This window comes from Urocampus carinirostris, chromosome 4 (genome assembly GCF_059441175.1).
Source record: "Urocampus carinirostris isolate Australia breed hairy pipefish chromosome 4, RoL_Ucar_1.0, whole genome shotgun sequence".
In the NCBI taxonomy this organism is placed as follows: domain Eukaryota; kingdom Metazoa; phylum Chordata; class Actinopteri; order Syngnathiformes; family Syngnathidae; genus Urocampus; species Urocampus carinirostris.
In genome coordinates, this window is record NC_142352.1 from 13,217,538 (window position 1) to 13,234,560 (window position 17,023).

At 40.5% G+C, this 17,023-nt stretch overlaps 2 protein-coding genes across 2 annotated transcripts in view; both read left to right on the forward strand.

Annotated features, from left to right (window-relative positions):
* Positions 1-3,867, forward strand: part of strc1 (stereocilin 1) — a 66,949-nt gene extending 63,082 nt beyond the window's left edge. Inside the window, exons 25-29 of the mRNA XM_088333172.1 lie at positions 1-85; positions 828-976; positions 1,118-1,215; positions 1,316-1,466; positions 2,990-3,867. The exon at positions 1-85 is cut by the window's left edge and continues 58 nt beyond it. Coding sequence (XP_088189298.1) covers positions 1-85; positions 828-976; positions 1,118-1,215; positions 1,316-1,466; positions 2,990-3,078 — 572 coding nt within the window. The 3' untranslated portion in view covers positions 3,079-3,867. The remainder of the gene's footprint in view (positions 86-827; positions 977-1,117; positions 1,216-1,315; positions 1,467-2,989) is intronic.
* A 3,343-nt stretch (positions 3,868-7,210) lies between these two features.
* eif3jb (eukaryotic translation initiation factor 3, subunit Jb) lies at positions 7,211-16,540 on the forward strand. Its single transcript, XM_088333692.1, has 8 exons — positions 7,211-7,312; positions 7,462-7,547; positions 11,348-11,399; positions 11,474-11,574; positions 11,652-11,745; positions 13,269-13,433; positions 15,023-15,096; positions 15,920-16,540. The coding sequence occupies exons 1-8, from the start codon at positions 7,255-7,257 to the stop codon at positions 16,037-16,039; spliced, it is 750 nt and encodes a 249-aa protein (XP_088189818.1). The 5' UTR covers positions 7,211-7,254; the 3' UTR covers positions 16,040-16,540.
* Positions 16,541-17,023: the final 483 nt, after the last annotated feature.

Below are 17,023 nucleotides of genomic sequence, written 5' to 3' on the forward strand. Positions count from 1 at the left end.
ACTCAAGCATCCTGGTTGCAATGGGACACATTGTGTGTGGTGCTAAGGCAACAGAAATGAGCTCTTTCAACGCTGTCGAGTTTAGGTAAGCAAGTATAAATGAATGTACGCTACATATGTTAAAGTCAAGGACATTTTCCAGATGATTCATTATTGTATCAAACATCGGGAATTGCTTTTTTTAGTTTGTTTGTCTGTTCATACTTCTCAATGAAGAAAGTGTTGTTTTTCCTACAAATATGGTTTCCCTTTGTTGTATTAAAATTCCAAACTAAATTAAAAAATATTTCAGTTGAGTGAATGATAGAATATTCCATTCCATTCCATTATCTGCACCGCTTATCCTCAGTAGGGTCGCGGGGGTGCTGGATCCCATCTCAGCTCATCTCTTTGGGTAGTGGGCAGGGGACACCCTCAACTGGTGGCCAGCCAGTCACAGAGAGACAGACAATTCACTCTTTCATTTACACCTCGGGACAATTTGGACTAGCCAAATAACCTGACATGCATGTTTTTGGGATGTGGGAGAGAACCGGAGTGCCCGGAGGAAACCCACGCAAGCACGGGGGAGAACTTCCACAAAGGAAGGTTCGATCTCATGACGTCAGAACTGTGCCGCACACACGCTAACCATAACTGAACCTCCGTTGTTTTTTTTTCTTAGTATCATTTTGGTTAAGCAAGAGCCTTCGACCCACTCAAAATGGGTCTGCGACCCACTTTTGCGTCCTGACCCACCAGTTGAGAACCACTGCACTAGACTACATGCGTCATTTTTAAAGTGTTTAACATCAGTCTTTGTCTTTGTCTCCGCGTGATGGTTTTAGCAAGGCAGTGCTGGAGCTGGGTCAGCTCAAATTGTCCTGCTCAGAAGATCAGTTGTCTGCCCTGGTGGGCCTCCTGACCCACAGCCTGGCTTTTGGGCCCATCGGTTCATGGGGGATGGAGGTCTTTCTTGAGATTGGGAGTCTGGCAGGTATAGAGTTTGCACCTATCACTAAGTGCTTCTATGTATGTTCCCAAATTTAACATCTAAATTCTACTGATAACAAACCAAGAGCATCCGAAACATTTTTCAATCTTGCTACTTTCTATTTTGCACATTGACTTCTTACAGCTGGTATCGAAGATATGGCCATGTCGGCATTGGTAAAAGACCAAATAGAAGGAATATCCCCGTTGGCTATCTCAATGATACCTCCCGATAAATTTGCTGTAAGTCTTCTTTAGTCTTCCGTTAATAATACTGTATATTCTCCTAGCTAACTCATCTTTTGTCTTCTGTTTTCCTGTCTTCATTGGGTCCCACCTGAAGGTTGTGTTCCATCAGCAGCAGATCAGCATGTTCTCTCATGAACAGGCTGCTGCAGTGACAGAGGAACAAATCCAAGCTCTGTCAGAAATTCAGAAGACAGCTCTCTATATGGTGTTGATGCCCTGGGAGGACAGGCATGTGGACTTTAGAGGTCGAGACACCCTCACTCTATTTTCACTATTGTACTTTTCAGATTTTGGCAAAAAAATAGTTTGAACCGGGAAAGTGTTTCGACATTTAAAGCCCCAGCATTACAGTGTACAAGAAGCGTTCAAGTACTCTGTCATACAGATTGTCTGTGCATTTCAGTTGCATCAAGAAGTTCTTTTCAATCGCTAGCAAAGCTAATGTGGAAAGTCAAGGCTTTCCTGTCGTATTTCTGACAGAGGTTTTTATTTGATTTAAGGCTAAAAATGTCTGTTCAACGGAAGCACCTTTTTATTGTAATTGTTACCGCTCCCTTGCCAATCATATCTTGCGAAACAGTCAACGTTTCCCTTGTCCTTCTAGAAGGCTCTGGCTCTGCCAACTCAGATCTGATTGACTAAACCAACAATTGTTTAACTCGGATGTTATGGCTCGGGGTCTGCAAAACTGGTTGTGGAGGCCAGGAGGTAGATTTCTGACCCTGGCACCAATAAATGGCTTCATAGATGATTCCGATACCTTTTAGGTAAGCAGAGAAGGCCTTGCAGGCTCTGATGGCCCACCACTGATTGATTTGAATTATAAATACTAATAGGTCGAGAAACCTGTATTTATTTCACACAACCTAAAGCTTACCCAGAGGGAGCTGCTATGGGTACGCCTAAATCAAAACCTTGTGAAAGGCTCGCCCAAAAAAAGAGAAGAAAAACGGCGTGGTTTTTTGGAACTTTGTGTCTCCGTAGTTGGTATTCCTGTGCTTTGTAGCACACATTTTTAGTTGCACTTCAAAATTCAGCGACATCTAGTGGTCAAATATTACACAGTGTCCCATTAAGCGAAAGTTAGTTAATAATTAATAATAATAATGGTCCAAATGGCTTCATCGGGTGCCCAGCAGGTATTTAAACAAACAAATTGTCTGGACCAGAACGAAGACAGGACCCACTCGCGCGCGTTTCTTTTAGTTTTATTAGGAAGAAGGGAAAGGATAGTATACACGAAGCCTTCGTAGATCGCTGGTTGTGGGGAGCAGGTTGCCCAGACGCAGAAGTGGCATTTCCGTGGCCAGTGATGGCAGTGTCGAGAGCTGGAAAAAATAGATCGTTGTCCAGGTCGGGGGAGCAAAAACGTATTCACGTTCAGAAAAGGGGTCGGAGATGGGAATCAAACAGGAATCAGAACAGGAGAGAGTCAGGGTCGGAAGGCTTGCCTAGCGTAGCTGAGGTTCTCGGACGGACTGACAACCGGTGACAGGAAGGCGGGGGGGGTTTAAAAAGTGACAGGCAGCCAATCAGCGTACGAGGCAGTTGGCACCAAAGGAGCAAGCTCAGGTGCCTCGCATCAGTGATCATGACACGAATTCCTTGAATTTTCCGCTAGTCATGTTGAAAAAACATTTGAGCACAATATTTCATTCAAATATTGAATTATCACTGGATTACAATGAAAAGGTTGACCAGGTTTAGGCAATAAACATTTTTTTTTCATATTATCCCAATAATCTGTATTGTCATTGTATCCCTTCAGGAAGGTCACATGGCCTTGAGCTAATCCCCAGCTTGTGGTACCTGATCCTGGGTCTGTTGATGGTCCTGATGCTGCAGCATGGGCCATGATTGACTCATCCGTGCTGGATCAAGAAGTAACTTTGTAACTGTCTATGAAACCAAAGATATCCCACTTAAAATTGTACACATATACTGTACATCAGCATACATTAATAAAGTCTGTCCGGTCATTCATGTTTTTACACATCTGATCCTTAGAGTCTTAGCAGAACTGAAATCTCACAATTATCAGAAATATATCCCTTGCAGAGCAGAGAGCACAAATTTGACAATCTAGAATGGTGTTTATCAATAAATGAACGAATGAATGAAACTTTTATGTCGAACATGACAATAGCAAAAACAAAACATCAAACACAAGGTTAACGTACATGTTCCAAAGGGAGTAGGAAGAAGCATATGCTCATAAATCTTACCCCCAGACTTCCACATCTAGATCCCCTGTGTATTTACATGTAAAATATCTGTCTTTCTATCTACCCTGGCCATATCCCTCGAGAGGGGTGACCGACAGCAAGACAAACACATACAAAAATAAAAAACATTTAAAAAGGGAAAAAGTCGCAAAAAACACACACAAACATTTTTGGACCATGGCCAACCCAAATGCCAAGTGAGGCAATTCGGAACCCAAGTCGGTCATGCTTTCGTCCCTCCAGATGAAATGGGACACAAGAAAGCGGCCATGTCACTCTGGTCAGGGTGACACAACACACTCTTCTGTTCAACAGCAGGGCCCGACAGCTTTCACTGGTTTACCCCTGCCGCATCATACGGGTGCCCTGCCCATCCCTTAGGACACGTCCAAACATCTCACTATCCTTTCACAACACCTCTCCACTCATTCCCATCACCAACAAGATGTAAAATGTAAAATATAACATGTAAAATATAACTTGTGAATATACATATTTACATTGGCTCTATGGATACACAATCTCTTTTTTATCATCACCATCACTTTTTTTGCCATCACTATCATCATTGCTGTCCCCATAAATTTTCAGCATTATATAATGAAGTCAAGTCAAGTCATTTTTATTTGTATAGCCCTTGAGGAGTCTCAAAGGGCTGCACAGACCATAGCCTATTGCAAACTACAGACTATTTCGACACCATCCCCTGATCTAAAACCTACATGAGGGCAAGGAAAAACTCAAAAACCTCAACATGAGGAAAATGAAGAAACCTTGAGGTAATCCCTTCCAGGGTGCGTAAATGGAGGGTAATATTGATCGATAAGAACCTGTTCCGATTTTGTCCGGAAATCTCATGATCGATGAATAATTGAGTATCTGTTATAGTTCTCTTGGGTGCTCATGGTGAAACTGACTGCTTTTTGGTGTGTGTCATACAAGTATCTTTGGACATGCCTTTGCCCATTTTTGAGTGTCCAGATCTGTGCATAAAAAAGACAAGGTACGGGAGCTTGAGCCAGATGCCTCCAGCATCAAGGTCCCGCTTGTCTGCCCTAACTATGACATACCCTGCATATGTCTGTTTTGTGTTCTTTTTAAGATGCATATCTATGTGATTGTATTTAGTTTTTGATTGTTTTTGACCATCCTCACCAACATATTTATTCACCTCATATTTTTTTGTTTATATATGTAGGTAGAAGAACCTAAATGTAAGTATGAACTATTAATTTTATGAATCTAATAAAAATGTCAACTGGCATGTTCACCATTAAACCTAAAATTTGCAGTCAATTGTTTTGTATGCATATTTGTCCACTGTAACTTTGCAGCCACATGTGTTTCGATTTTGTTTTTGTTTGATTTTTTAGGATAAATAACTTTTTAGTTCGGTAGTTCTTCGTTCAAATGGTCACATATAAATGTTAAAACCACAAAACATACGTACACACAGTCGGATTGTTGCAGATATTTTAGAATTACCCTTTTTGTTTATTTCTCCAAAACAAATCGTAATTTCTTAATGCTAAATTAACATGTGTTTTGTAAAGATTTTTCATGTTGTCAATTCTTACTAATTTCTTACAACACTAAATGAGTAAGTGGAGCTTTTTGTTGCATTTCAAAGTTATCCATTTGTAAACCACAAGTCCTTTTACATTGTTCATAATTCATGAATAGCACTTTCTTGAACCTGTTCTCAGAATTTCCATTTCAGTAACTAAAAACACTATTGTGTTCTGTGTGTTGTTAACTCAAAGATAAGAACCACTCAGGAGAATAAATGTTTGACTTTATGTATTATGGATTTTTTCCAATTTATTTTATTGTATAGAAGTGAATGTAAGTACATGCTATTTTGTGTGTGACGCAAAAAAATAATTTCGAAATTCACGTGTATATGTCGCAGTTCATTGTTATTGACAGTTTGATGTTTGAGTTTCACAACAATGTGTAATTTTAGCTAAATTTTGTCCCACCAGTTTCCGAGACAGTTACAAGCAACACTTACGTTAATTTATGTAAGACCTAAAAAAAAATCAAAGTGTTCAAATCCTACACAAACATAGAACATCACTAGTTCAATAGACTGTTTTTTTCTTGGCTTTGAATTATAGAAATAACTTCAGAATAGGCTAGGCCATCTACATTTTAACTGAGCATATGGTATCTATTATTAGCACTTACGGTAAATTATCCCGTCCAACGTGGTGAGGAAGGAGCTGAGTCAAATTGCAAAGTCCTCAATTTTCCAGATGATCTACGTTCCTACCCTCACCTAGGGTCATAATTGGTTTTTGACCAAAAATACATGATCATGAATACAGAATACTAAAATCAGTTTATTCTGCGGGGTGGCTGGGCTCTCCCTAAGAGATAGTATGAGAAGCTCAGTCATCCAAGAGGGACTCAGTGTAGAGCTGCTTCTCCAGCTGAAGGGCCTGGGGCATCTGGTGCAGTTGCTGGGGTCACATGTTTTGGAGGTGGACCCAAATCCAGGGGAGCAGGAATTGAGGCAAGTTTACTCAACAAAGCATGGTATTTATTTAAAAACCAGGAATAAACAAAACAAGGTCTTAAAACAATGAGCAAAGTGTCCAAACCAGAAACAGAAGACCTGATGAAAGTGGTATGGGAATGGCAATGACCCGACCCCAGGGGCTGTCCAAGCAGTCATTATAAAGGGTCAGAGTAGACAGCAACAGGTTTGGGTAGATTGGGCACACCTGAACCCAGTTCCACATCCCCTGGTTGGCGCCCTCTGGTGAGGAGGGCGTGCTAGACCGTGACACTTGGATGCGTCTCGCGGGAGGTGTTCCGGGCATGTCTCACCAGCAGGAGGCTTCAGGGACAACCCAGGACATGATGGAGAGCAGAGCCCAAGGCATAAGCGATCTGAGCGGCTGCTTACAGCCTCACAACCACTAGGGGGCCCAATGAGTAGTTTACTTATAAATGGGAGGGTGTGTAATTTTTCCCTTGTTCGAGAAATTCTTGCTTCGCTGTTCGGTCAAAAAATTGGAGTTCGAACGCCGGTAATGCGTGAGTGCGTACGCTAGGGTGCGATGCTGAGCGGCGTACGGGTGTTTTAGCCCCTTATTATGCCTCCTAAGAAAGTCAGTGCAAGCAGCAAAGTTGCTACAGGTGAAAAAAGAAAAGTAGTGCGTACAACTATTGTATTTCAGAAAGAAATAATAGCAAAATATGAAGGAGGTGAGCGAGTGACTGATCTTGCTAGGGAATACAACATGGCTAAATCTACGATCAGTACGATACTAAAGAATAAGGAGGCTGTGAAATCTAGTGATGTGGCTAAGGGAGTGAGTGCTATAAGCAAGCAACGGCCGCAAGTTTTGGAGGAGGTCGAAAAACTTTTGATGATTTTTCTCTCCCCACTGTCCACCTGCGCCTTCTGCTGACCACCACAAAGGTAAGAAATCCTATTCATAATTCTTTTCTTTATCCTTTTTATTTATTTTTACATGTTCATGTTAGCGTAATCTTTCGTACGGAAGATTACGATAACGCGAATGTACGATTAGCCTGGGTTAGCTTTACGTTAAAAATTCAAGGTAAACAATCAGGTTGTTGGAACGGATTAAAACGATTTACATTATTTTTAATGGGAAAAATGATTTCGGTGATCGAACAAATCGGTTTTCGAACAGGGTTCTGGAACAGATTATGGTCGAGAACCGAGGTTCCACTGTACATTTTGATTTCTGCAGCTCGAAGACGACGTGTGGGCAGAGCCTGGATCACAGTGGGCGGAGCCTGGATCGCAGTGGGCGGAGCATGGCCAGCAATGAGCAGCGCGCGTGCCTGTCAAACATTTAGCATCACAGCCAACATGGCGGACTGGGGTAAGAAACCAACTTGGATTCCATTGCAGCTTTCCCATTTTTTCGCTCGCCGCCCGCTTCGATACACGAACCCGTCGCTTCTTTTGTTCATTCTCTCCCTTTGTCCTATGTGGCTGGCCCTCACACATTTGATGCTTTCCATTTTACAGACGCTGACAACTACGAGCTTCAGGAGCCGGGTGAGAAGGCGCCACAGGACAAATGGGAAGGCGAAGACGAGGATGACGACGTTAAAGTAGGTGAATTCGAAAATGGCGACGTCGACAATTGGGCTTCCACGTGTTTCGTTAACGGGCGGCGAAACGTTGGCACCCCTGCCGGGTTTCCCCTTCTATGACGCGGATTCAGCGTGACAGTCAATCGCTAGCCACCAGGTTAGCTAACCGCTACCTCATGTGGGATCCGCCGATAACACGGGCTTCTGCTTTGGCCACCGGCTAAACTAAAGAAAACTTATATTTACTAGTCAAAGTATCCATTTTTAAATTTAGTGGCTGTAAACATCTACCTTTTCCCTCGGTTGAGTTAAAATCAAATAAAAAAAGTTGGAAGCTAATCCCACGTTGGCCCAGCCGGCTAGCATTCATGCTAACACACCGGCTAGCTCTCCCTCGACTTCCCTTCGGAATCATACTTCGTAACTTGAACATTGAAAGCACAGAAAACAACCTGTTGTTTCAAAATGGACTCTGCAGGATCCCAAGTCGGTTGTCATGCCATTTTAAGGGGAAACGACCTATTTATGAAAGGTGCAGGCTGTTGTTGTTCGGGTAGTCAGATGAACCCATCTGGTCAGATGACTCACCCAACATCTTACGTTAGCTCCAGAACTTTCCGTTTATTTTTAGGAAGCTGAGTTTGAGTTGCTGCGACTGTGCAGGTGGATTCCACCTGAATGTTTTGTTGACATGGAAAATGCTAGCCTGGGGTGGGGGATACTGAATTGTTCATATGTTTGAAGAAAGAAACTGATGATTTCATGTGAAATGTCGTTATGCTCCTGTTTAATGCTTGGAGGCGTGTTGTAAATCTGAAAGTTTTGTGAAAGGCCATGTTCATTATCTATACTGGCAGCTTACATGTTTTTCCCACTCTGGAAATGTGTTATTACATGTCAACTCGAGTTTATTTGTATAACCCTTAATCACATAGTCTCAAAGGGCTGCACAGACCACAGATGATTTCAAACCACAGACTAATTATTACACCATCCCATGATCTAAAATCTACATGAGGGCAAGGAAAAACTCAAAAACCTCAACATGAGGAAAATGAAGAAACCTTGGGAGGGACCGTACATGAGGTCATCCCCTTCTAGGATCACCTCAGATATTGTCAACATAAAATTTAGGTTCTTCATATTTTATAGAATACATACTTGTCTTCCTGTGCGTTTTTGCCATACAAAATACGCTTATTATGCATTTTAAGACGTGTACGACATACAAGAAAATCTGTACGGATAAACGCTATTTGTCAATTATTGTTACCTTTCGGTCAACACCGATCACACGAAACGGCAAATTAATCAAGTCTATCGAGTTTGCCGCGGTAGCCTCTCTCGGTATCGTTTTTTTTCCCCGTTGCAAACGAAGCGAGCGGTTTGATGCTACTGTGCGCATGCGTCTGCCACCTGGGGATTTCCCATTACGCATCATTCCGGGAAGAAAAATATGGTGTAAGATTATTTTGTAAGGGAAAATACGACAGTTTGTGTGTATTCTCAGTTTGTATGGGAATACAAGTGTGTTTTAAGCCTAGATTTAAACAATTCCACTGAGTTTGCAGATCAAATTTTAGGGGGAAGAGCATTCCACAGCACCGGGGCCCGAATGGGGAACTCTCTCAAACCTGCGGATCCCTTCTTGGTTCTTGGGATCACTAGTAGACTAGCATTTTCAGAGCGAAGACTCCGGACCGAAACATAGGGGGAAATTAAATCTGAAAGATATCAGGGAGCAAGTCCATGCATGATTTTGTATCCTACCAACAGAACCTTAAAATCACATCTTAATCTAACAGGGAGCTAAAATCGGGGTAACGTGATCAAACTTTCTTGTCTTAGTTGAAAGCCTCGCTGTAGCATTTTGTACCAGCTGAAGGCTCTTGATTTTGGACTTAGGGAGACCGGAGAGTAGTGCATTACAGTAATCGAGACGGGAGGTAACAAACTCATTAATTCTAATCTCCGCGTCCAACCGAGACAGCATAGGGCGAATTTATTACAATGAACATGAGATATGTATCTATAAAATAAATTCATCTGATGCTTGAATTTTTAGGTGTTCAACCAATGACTAATTTAATAGCTGAGTAGTCACGGATTGTTAAAACGAATATGTTGATAATTGATTGGTATAATCTAAATTTAGCATGAAGTTGTATTTAATTGCGTGTAAAATGGTAATGAATAGAAGTCAATGGAAGAATACATCAATTATTGATCATAGAACAGATTCATTTAAAAAAATGCACAAGCCAAACCCAATTGGGCACTGTGCTTGGTCAACAGACATAAATCCATGAACCTCTGTCCATTTTTCAGGGAGGGCAAATGCATAATGATTTAAAATCATGATAAACCTATTTATCCCTGAAGACCAAAAAGGAACACTAGCAGCAGTAATTAAACTTTTGCCAGGACTTCAGCTGTCAGTCACGTCTGCCACAATAGATTCGCTGGGCGATAGGGCGCGGCTCACGTTTAGAAAGAAATAAAATATTTTAATAGCCGTGAAAACACGGTGTATTTCAATTTTATACAGTTTGATTTCAAAAGGTTTTGACTATTGACGTTTGTTCTTCAGATTTTATACATTATTATAGTCTGAGCAAGAATATTTACACATCAGTCCGATTTTCACCCTTCCTGTCATGCCTACTTGGGCGGGTCCCCAGAGTTTACATGAGCGACTGCTGATGGACGTTTACAAACGGCCAATCGGAAACTATTTTCAACCAATCTGGTCTCTTTTTTTTTTTTTTTTTTTAATAAATTTTTCCAACTTTTGCCTACCTTTACTGTTTTATATTCGGAAGTTTTGTGGTTTTTGTCATCCGTCTATATTTATTTTCTATTTTTCTTGCACTCTCAATCGAGTATCAATCAGTTAGCGTCTTGTGTGTTGTTTTCCTTTCTGGCTACTCTGCACACGCTGCACATCCATATTAGTTCCATGACTTTTTTTATGTTTTTTGTCTCAGTTGAGTTGGCTGAAAATGGGTTTGAAAATATCAAGCATGCGAAACAACTGTTGTTGCAATATTGTTAGTCACATACTACAAACTAGCGGAAACAACTTACAAGGCTTTATCAACCCCCCGTGAATGATAATGGTTATCCCAAATGCTTCAGGCCTGAACAAGAACCGCAGTTAGCACGTTTTCCCTCAGCACATTCTGCCCACACTTCTCAAATAATTCATATGATTGATGTGATTGAATGTAGACTGCTAAATTTCATGATTTTGTGATCTAAACAGTCAAGTGGGAATTTAGTTTCATCAGTTGCCTGTGTGAAAAGTATGGTCTTGCTTCGCATGGAGCTGTAAAACACGAACACAGTCGGGATTACAGCAAGTATTCAACTTGCCCAGGAGAGGCCTTCTGTTTTTTGGTTTGTTTTTTTCTTCATTGAGGTGTGTTGACTACTCCCATTAAGTGGTATAGAACCATATTACTTCCCTACACATGCATATGTAGTCTGCGTTGTTCTTGGTTCGTTGCAGTGTGCACTTGCAAGTTTAATGACCCATTGCAACTTGTTTATGTATAATGAAAGCCATATAATTCTGAGTTCGAGTGAATCTTAGTTTGGTCAAATTCATCATGCTGACCTGATCTCCATCACTCTTCATGCTTGTTTAACTTTGTCAAGTTTACTAAAAAGGTCACTGATTTTTGAATGAAGGATTTGAACAAAGTTGCTTAATACTGTATCAAACTGCAGCTTTGCTTTTAGTATCCTGAAAACTATAGCTTTGTTGCCTGTTAAAAGGGTAATAGAAATTAAGTAGTTGTTTTTTTGTTTTACAGGACAACTGGGATGATGAGGAAGATGAGGAGAAAAAAGAACTGAATAAGACAGGTGTGTAGTTGTTTAGCAATTTTGAGAAAATGTGTTGTACTTAATCAGCTCTTCATTTTTGTTCTTTATTTCAGAGGCAAAGGTTCCCGAGAAGAAAAAATTGAGTGAGAAGATTAAAGAAAGGGAAAACCGTTTGAAGAAAAAACAACAGGATTTATTACAAAAGGAATTGGAAGTGAGTCTTTCCTGCGTGAGTATGTGTCATACACACTGATGGACACGTTCGTCATGTTATCCTTTGTGCTTTTCTAGGAGGCGCTTACGCCTGAAGAACAACTTGCAGAGAAGTTAAGAGTGCAGAAGCTACAGGAAGATGCAGATTTGGAGTTAGCAAAGGATGCATTTGGTAAGTGTTCCTTTCCTTTTTTTTTCAAGTTGGTCGTGCTGCAGCTTACCTTTTCTTCTTTACATAGCTTAAGGTAATTTTTTTTTCTTAAGTCCTGTCAAAATTTTCACAATGTAGTTCTAGTTGTGCAGTGAAATAACGCATTAACAACTATGTAGTCGGGCAAGCTTTCGTGTTTGTTTTTATGATTGTTGTGAATAAAACTTGTATTGGCCAAACATCCCTACTTAAAATTGAATTGGACTAAAGAAAAAGTAGGCAACCAATTATTTTTTTCCCGTATAATTTTGTGAGACCCTGGTGGGTGGACAGTCTAGGGGGGTTAATTTCAGACGGATTGATCTGGTGCATGTTGGAGCAAAAGCAAGAGTCTAGATTAAGAAACTATTGAATCATAAATACTCGAGCTGGTATTTCACAGTAGCAGACAATTCACCACTCGTATTCATACGTGTAAATCTCAACCAATTTCACCCCTTGTTAATGATTGCAAACTCCTTTACAACTCAACTATTTACTCGCAGCGAGACAGACTATGTAGAATAAAAACAGTTAATTTGTGTGAACATGTTTATTTTATTGGCCGAGTAACATGATTCTCTCAGCATCTATATCATTTCTTACCCTATGTGCAGTTAATTAAGTGTTGCTCACATAAGTAATACACACTTAATAAACACTTTTTCTCATTTATTTTTATTTGTATTTTTATCACTCATTAGCTTTTGCTTTTGTTTTTCCTTTTTCTAGTTTCTTCTTTTGGGGGGTTTATTTTCCCCCTTTTAAGCAATTTTGTGCCTGTAGTTACATAATTGTTAATATATCAATTTAAGGTAAAACAAAATCAGAAGAGCTTTTTTGGAAGAGGTAAGAACTCTTTTTAGTGAGCCCAAAGAGTCGGTTCTCTAAAAAGAGCCGGAATTCCCATAACTCTTCTTGTATGGGTGTGGACCTCTTTTGCTTGGCAGACAGGATGGAGGGTGGCAGGTAGGGTGTTGCCAAAAATAAGCCTGCCAGTCATACACCTGGGCATTATCTTTTTTTGGTATTTATTACTTGCTTGTATAAACCTGTGCAGTCCTTTGAGACATCTTGTAGTTGAGGGCTATACAAATAAATATGACTTGACTTGCTTGCGTTGGGTGAGAGGATAGTGCTGCATTTATATACATGTTGAAGAGGCACTTTGAGGAAATGCATGGCACAAATAACATGGCTTTTGCAACTATTTATATATTGAGAAATCTCAAACTTATTTTGATTAACTTTGCATTGATGTATATATTTGAAAATATCATGTTTTTTAATAATACAAAAGTGCAAGACTCTGGCCGACAAATCAAACCCCAGCAGCAGAGGGTGCCTGTAATGCAAGCTTAAGCTACAATGGGAAGCTTTTTAACAAAGCCTTTAGTTTAATTTTGATAAATTCAATCGTGTGGGAATTTTAGCTTTGACGTTCCTATTTTTACATCTACAAATGCTCAAAATGTATCTTTTTTTATTTATCTTTTTTATTCCAGGTGATGGCAGTTCTTCAGTTTCTGGAATTGATGCCATGTGTCCGTCTTCCAAGGAAGAATTCACAGAGTTTGAAAAGTTACTTAAAGAAAAGATATCCCAGTTTGAGAAGTCGGTGCATTATTCAAGTTTTTTGGATTCATTGTTTCGGGAACTCTGTATTTCATGTGAGCTCTCCTTTTAAAGTGGAAGCCTCTTTTCCATAATACCGGTTCTGCTGCCTATTTCAGGATCCGTATTTTTCAGTTTCCAATTTTGTGGCCTTAAGGGTCTAACAGAATCCCATTTCCCGAACCATAGTTTCGTTGGGGCCAAACAGGGCAGTCTTGTAATCAGCCAAGAACGTGGGTGCTTTGTTGAGGTCCAACGTGTTCGTCCATTTTATTGGGTGGTTCTCTTCGAATGACTCCGGCGTGTTTTCTATTCGAACACAGAAACTTCGGCCACCTGCTTAGCACAATTCTTGTCTCCTACCTGTTTTTCTGCATATTTCTAAATGACGTGGCAAAATTCAGTTAACATTGTGGCTTTTGGTTGTTTTTGTCTCGTTGCGATCCTAAAATGTTAAGGCTTGATTAAATAACAGCTGAACTCGGCAGTAGGCCTGTGCCCGCTTTATTATAATTCTCCCCGATGGCAATCAAAATACGCATCGATATCAATGTTTCGCTCAATGCAAATAACCTAACATGAATTGGCAACCAAAAACATGTCACGCACGCCTTGCATTGACATCCTTTTGAGGAGAGAGTTGCAGATAAGGTTGATCCAAGTAGAAACGGGGTCATTTTGAGCAATAACTATCTGATACCAACACATTTTGCTTGGAAACATCATGATTATTTAATACCAGAACCCTTTCCCCCACTTTTTTACTTTATAACTTAAATAAACACACCACAAAATTATATGCACTGAAAAACCTTTTAATTTGATATATGATTAATAAAAACCTATTTTTAATGCACATTTTCAAATTAAAAGCCAAGAGTCAAATAAAAAAAGAGCAATGTGACAAACATTACTGTGCTGTATGACAATTTCAAAAAGACTAGTAAAATAACTTCCATTGAACAATATTTTGAAAATGGTAAAGCCCTCTTAGTTCTGTGATAATGATAAGAGTTAGAGGTTTACATTTTGTGTTGCAGCTAGTTGCCCTCTACAGGGTGAGATCTTTTTCTTGTGCTCATGTCAGTTTGCGGTATTGCTGAAGTAGCAGAACACTTGAACACACGAGGCACCTGGATTTTTCTTTTTCTGTAGCGGGGAAAAACACGGCACTTCCTGTTTGCTTCTTTCATTTTTAGCTTCTCTTTGCCTGGCTGGCTGGATGCAGCAGGCCAGGTAGGGAGAGGGCCTGGTCAGACACACTTATGAATACTTGTCAGTCACCTATTCAGTTATAGATTGAGACAGTGGCAGAGGAGGCTGGGTGAGGGAGGTGGTGCGTTATCTATGCAGTGAAGCTGTTTCAAGAACAAAGTATTTATCTGAGAACAATAGTATTGATCTGATCCATTCACTCGCTTATAGTCGATCATATCAATAGTTGGACCGACCCGCCCAGCCTTAGTTGTAGACCCAACATAAAAATGATCTTGTCCTTATGTTGACCGCCACTTACTCCTATGACAGCTTAGTAGCATGATGTGGTGCGGTGCTGAACGGGTATTGTGGAAAAGAGGCATATATTAATAGTCCTTTTTGTTCGCATATTGTAATACTTATCTGACTTGAACCTTTTTCCCCCCAGTGGAGGTTGAAGACTTGAAAAAAGTCAGTAATTCCCTTTCAGTTCTACTGAGTGAGAAACAGAAACTGGAAAAGGTAAGATTGCAGAGGGATTCTTCTTCGCTTGTGTCACAAAATTGTTGGCTGCTAGGGGGCACTGTCTAGTAAGTTGAGTAGTCTCTGGTTCTGTCACATGTTCACTTCAAATCAAAAAGCAGACCTAGGCACGCCGGTCCTGAAGGGCCGCATGTCCTGCATGTTTTTGGAGGTTTCTCCTTTTCAACTCGAGTGATTCAGATGATCAGCTCCTTAGCAAGCTGGGAGGAGCTTGTTATGGATAATGGCGATTGGAATCCTGTTATGGAGTAGAGATTCTTGATAAACTACAGGTCTCCAGGACAGAGTGCCCAGGTCTGTCTTTTGACTTTAATTGCATAAAGTTGATGTTAGATTCCCAGAAGGCCTGTGTTGTTCCACTGAAAGTGGTGTTGGCAAAGAGAGCCAATGTTTCACCATGTTGGGAATTAATATCAAAATGTACCGTTGACCAAATTGTTCGAATTAGTTATCTGACTCCATTAACCAAACAACCTACATTCACCCAACAATTTATGCGCGCTCGTTTCTTGATGGAAAAGATGAACAAGAAAGCCGACATTTTCACACGGGGGCAGATTTAATTTAATTAACAATTTACCTAAGTGTAGTCCATCGAAAACGGCCGAATTAGTGACTTTGGAGTCTCTGGGAAGCCCTCTTCTGAAGTCCTTTAGCTCTCTCCTATTGGCCATCTTCTCTCCGCACAATGGCGTCCCGACTCATCCCATGGGCGTCATTGAACCAAAGCCTACTCAGTGAAAATCTTCGTTGCATTATGAGTCAATTGTATAAAATCCCTCAATCACAACTTCTTTTCCAGCAAAACAAAGGGAAAAAGAAGAAGAAAGGTGTCATACCCGGCGGCGGTTTTAAAGCACAGATGCGAGACGACCTGGATTACGGCGGCTTCGACACTCAGGACTACGAGGATTTCATGTGACACAGGCCCCGCGGCAATGGTCCTGTCTCCCTTCCGATCTCGAGTTTCGCAGCGCCATCTGCTGCTGTCCAGTGCCATCCTGGCAGATCGAACGAAGTGTCGCCCCTTCATCTTGCTTCAGTGACTTTAGGGGTCTGTACTGGAAGTATCCAGTCTATCCTTGGCTTGATGTTCTTACATATGAAATTTGCCTTTTTTCTCTTTTCATGAAGCTTGGACTCATATGCTCTTCCCCCAATAATTAAAATGTTTGTCGGGTAACTCTGCTTCAAAAGAGTACACGATTGCCGTTTACTGTGTTCAGAGCTCATTTTCAATGCAATGTTGCTACTGTCTCAATAGCATACTCAATATTTCAGTTCACGTATTCATGTAGTGACATAGAAACAAAAAGTTCTATGCAAATTCTAAAGCCAGACTTTCATGTACATATTTTAGGTCTGTATACAGAGGACTCATAGTATCTATACATTGTTGCCAAATACAACTTATTCAAACTTTTCATGTTTTTAACTGCAGTTTAATTTTGGGGGCTTGGAACTGACATTAAATTGGATGTGTATTTATTGAAAACACAGCTGAAAGACTAAAGGGAAAGGTAAAAATGTGGGAAATAATTTTTGACCCCTACAAAATACAACAGCCATTTATTGCTGCATGTCCGGATCTGCTCGACCTATTGGAGGCAAGTTGGTGTCTTGCAAAGGAAATTTACTACAGCAGGTTGATTTTTTTGTTAGTGCTTTTAAAAAAAATGGCTCAGTGAAATTTGAAATATTTCATCTTGACATCTGAAGGCTTGTATCAAGTGTGATGAGGAATGGGAGATTTGTGGGCCTTCCCCTACTGCATCATGTCTTCATTTGGACTAGTCATGAAATCAATTCCTCCTTTTTGTAGTCGGTGACCAGATTCTATTTTACAGGGGGAGAATCTGTTATTTTGTGGAGATTTTGGCCGATGCAGTGTTTTTTTAAACATGAA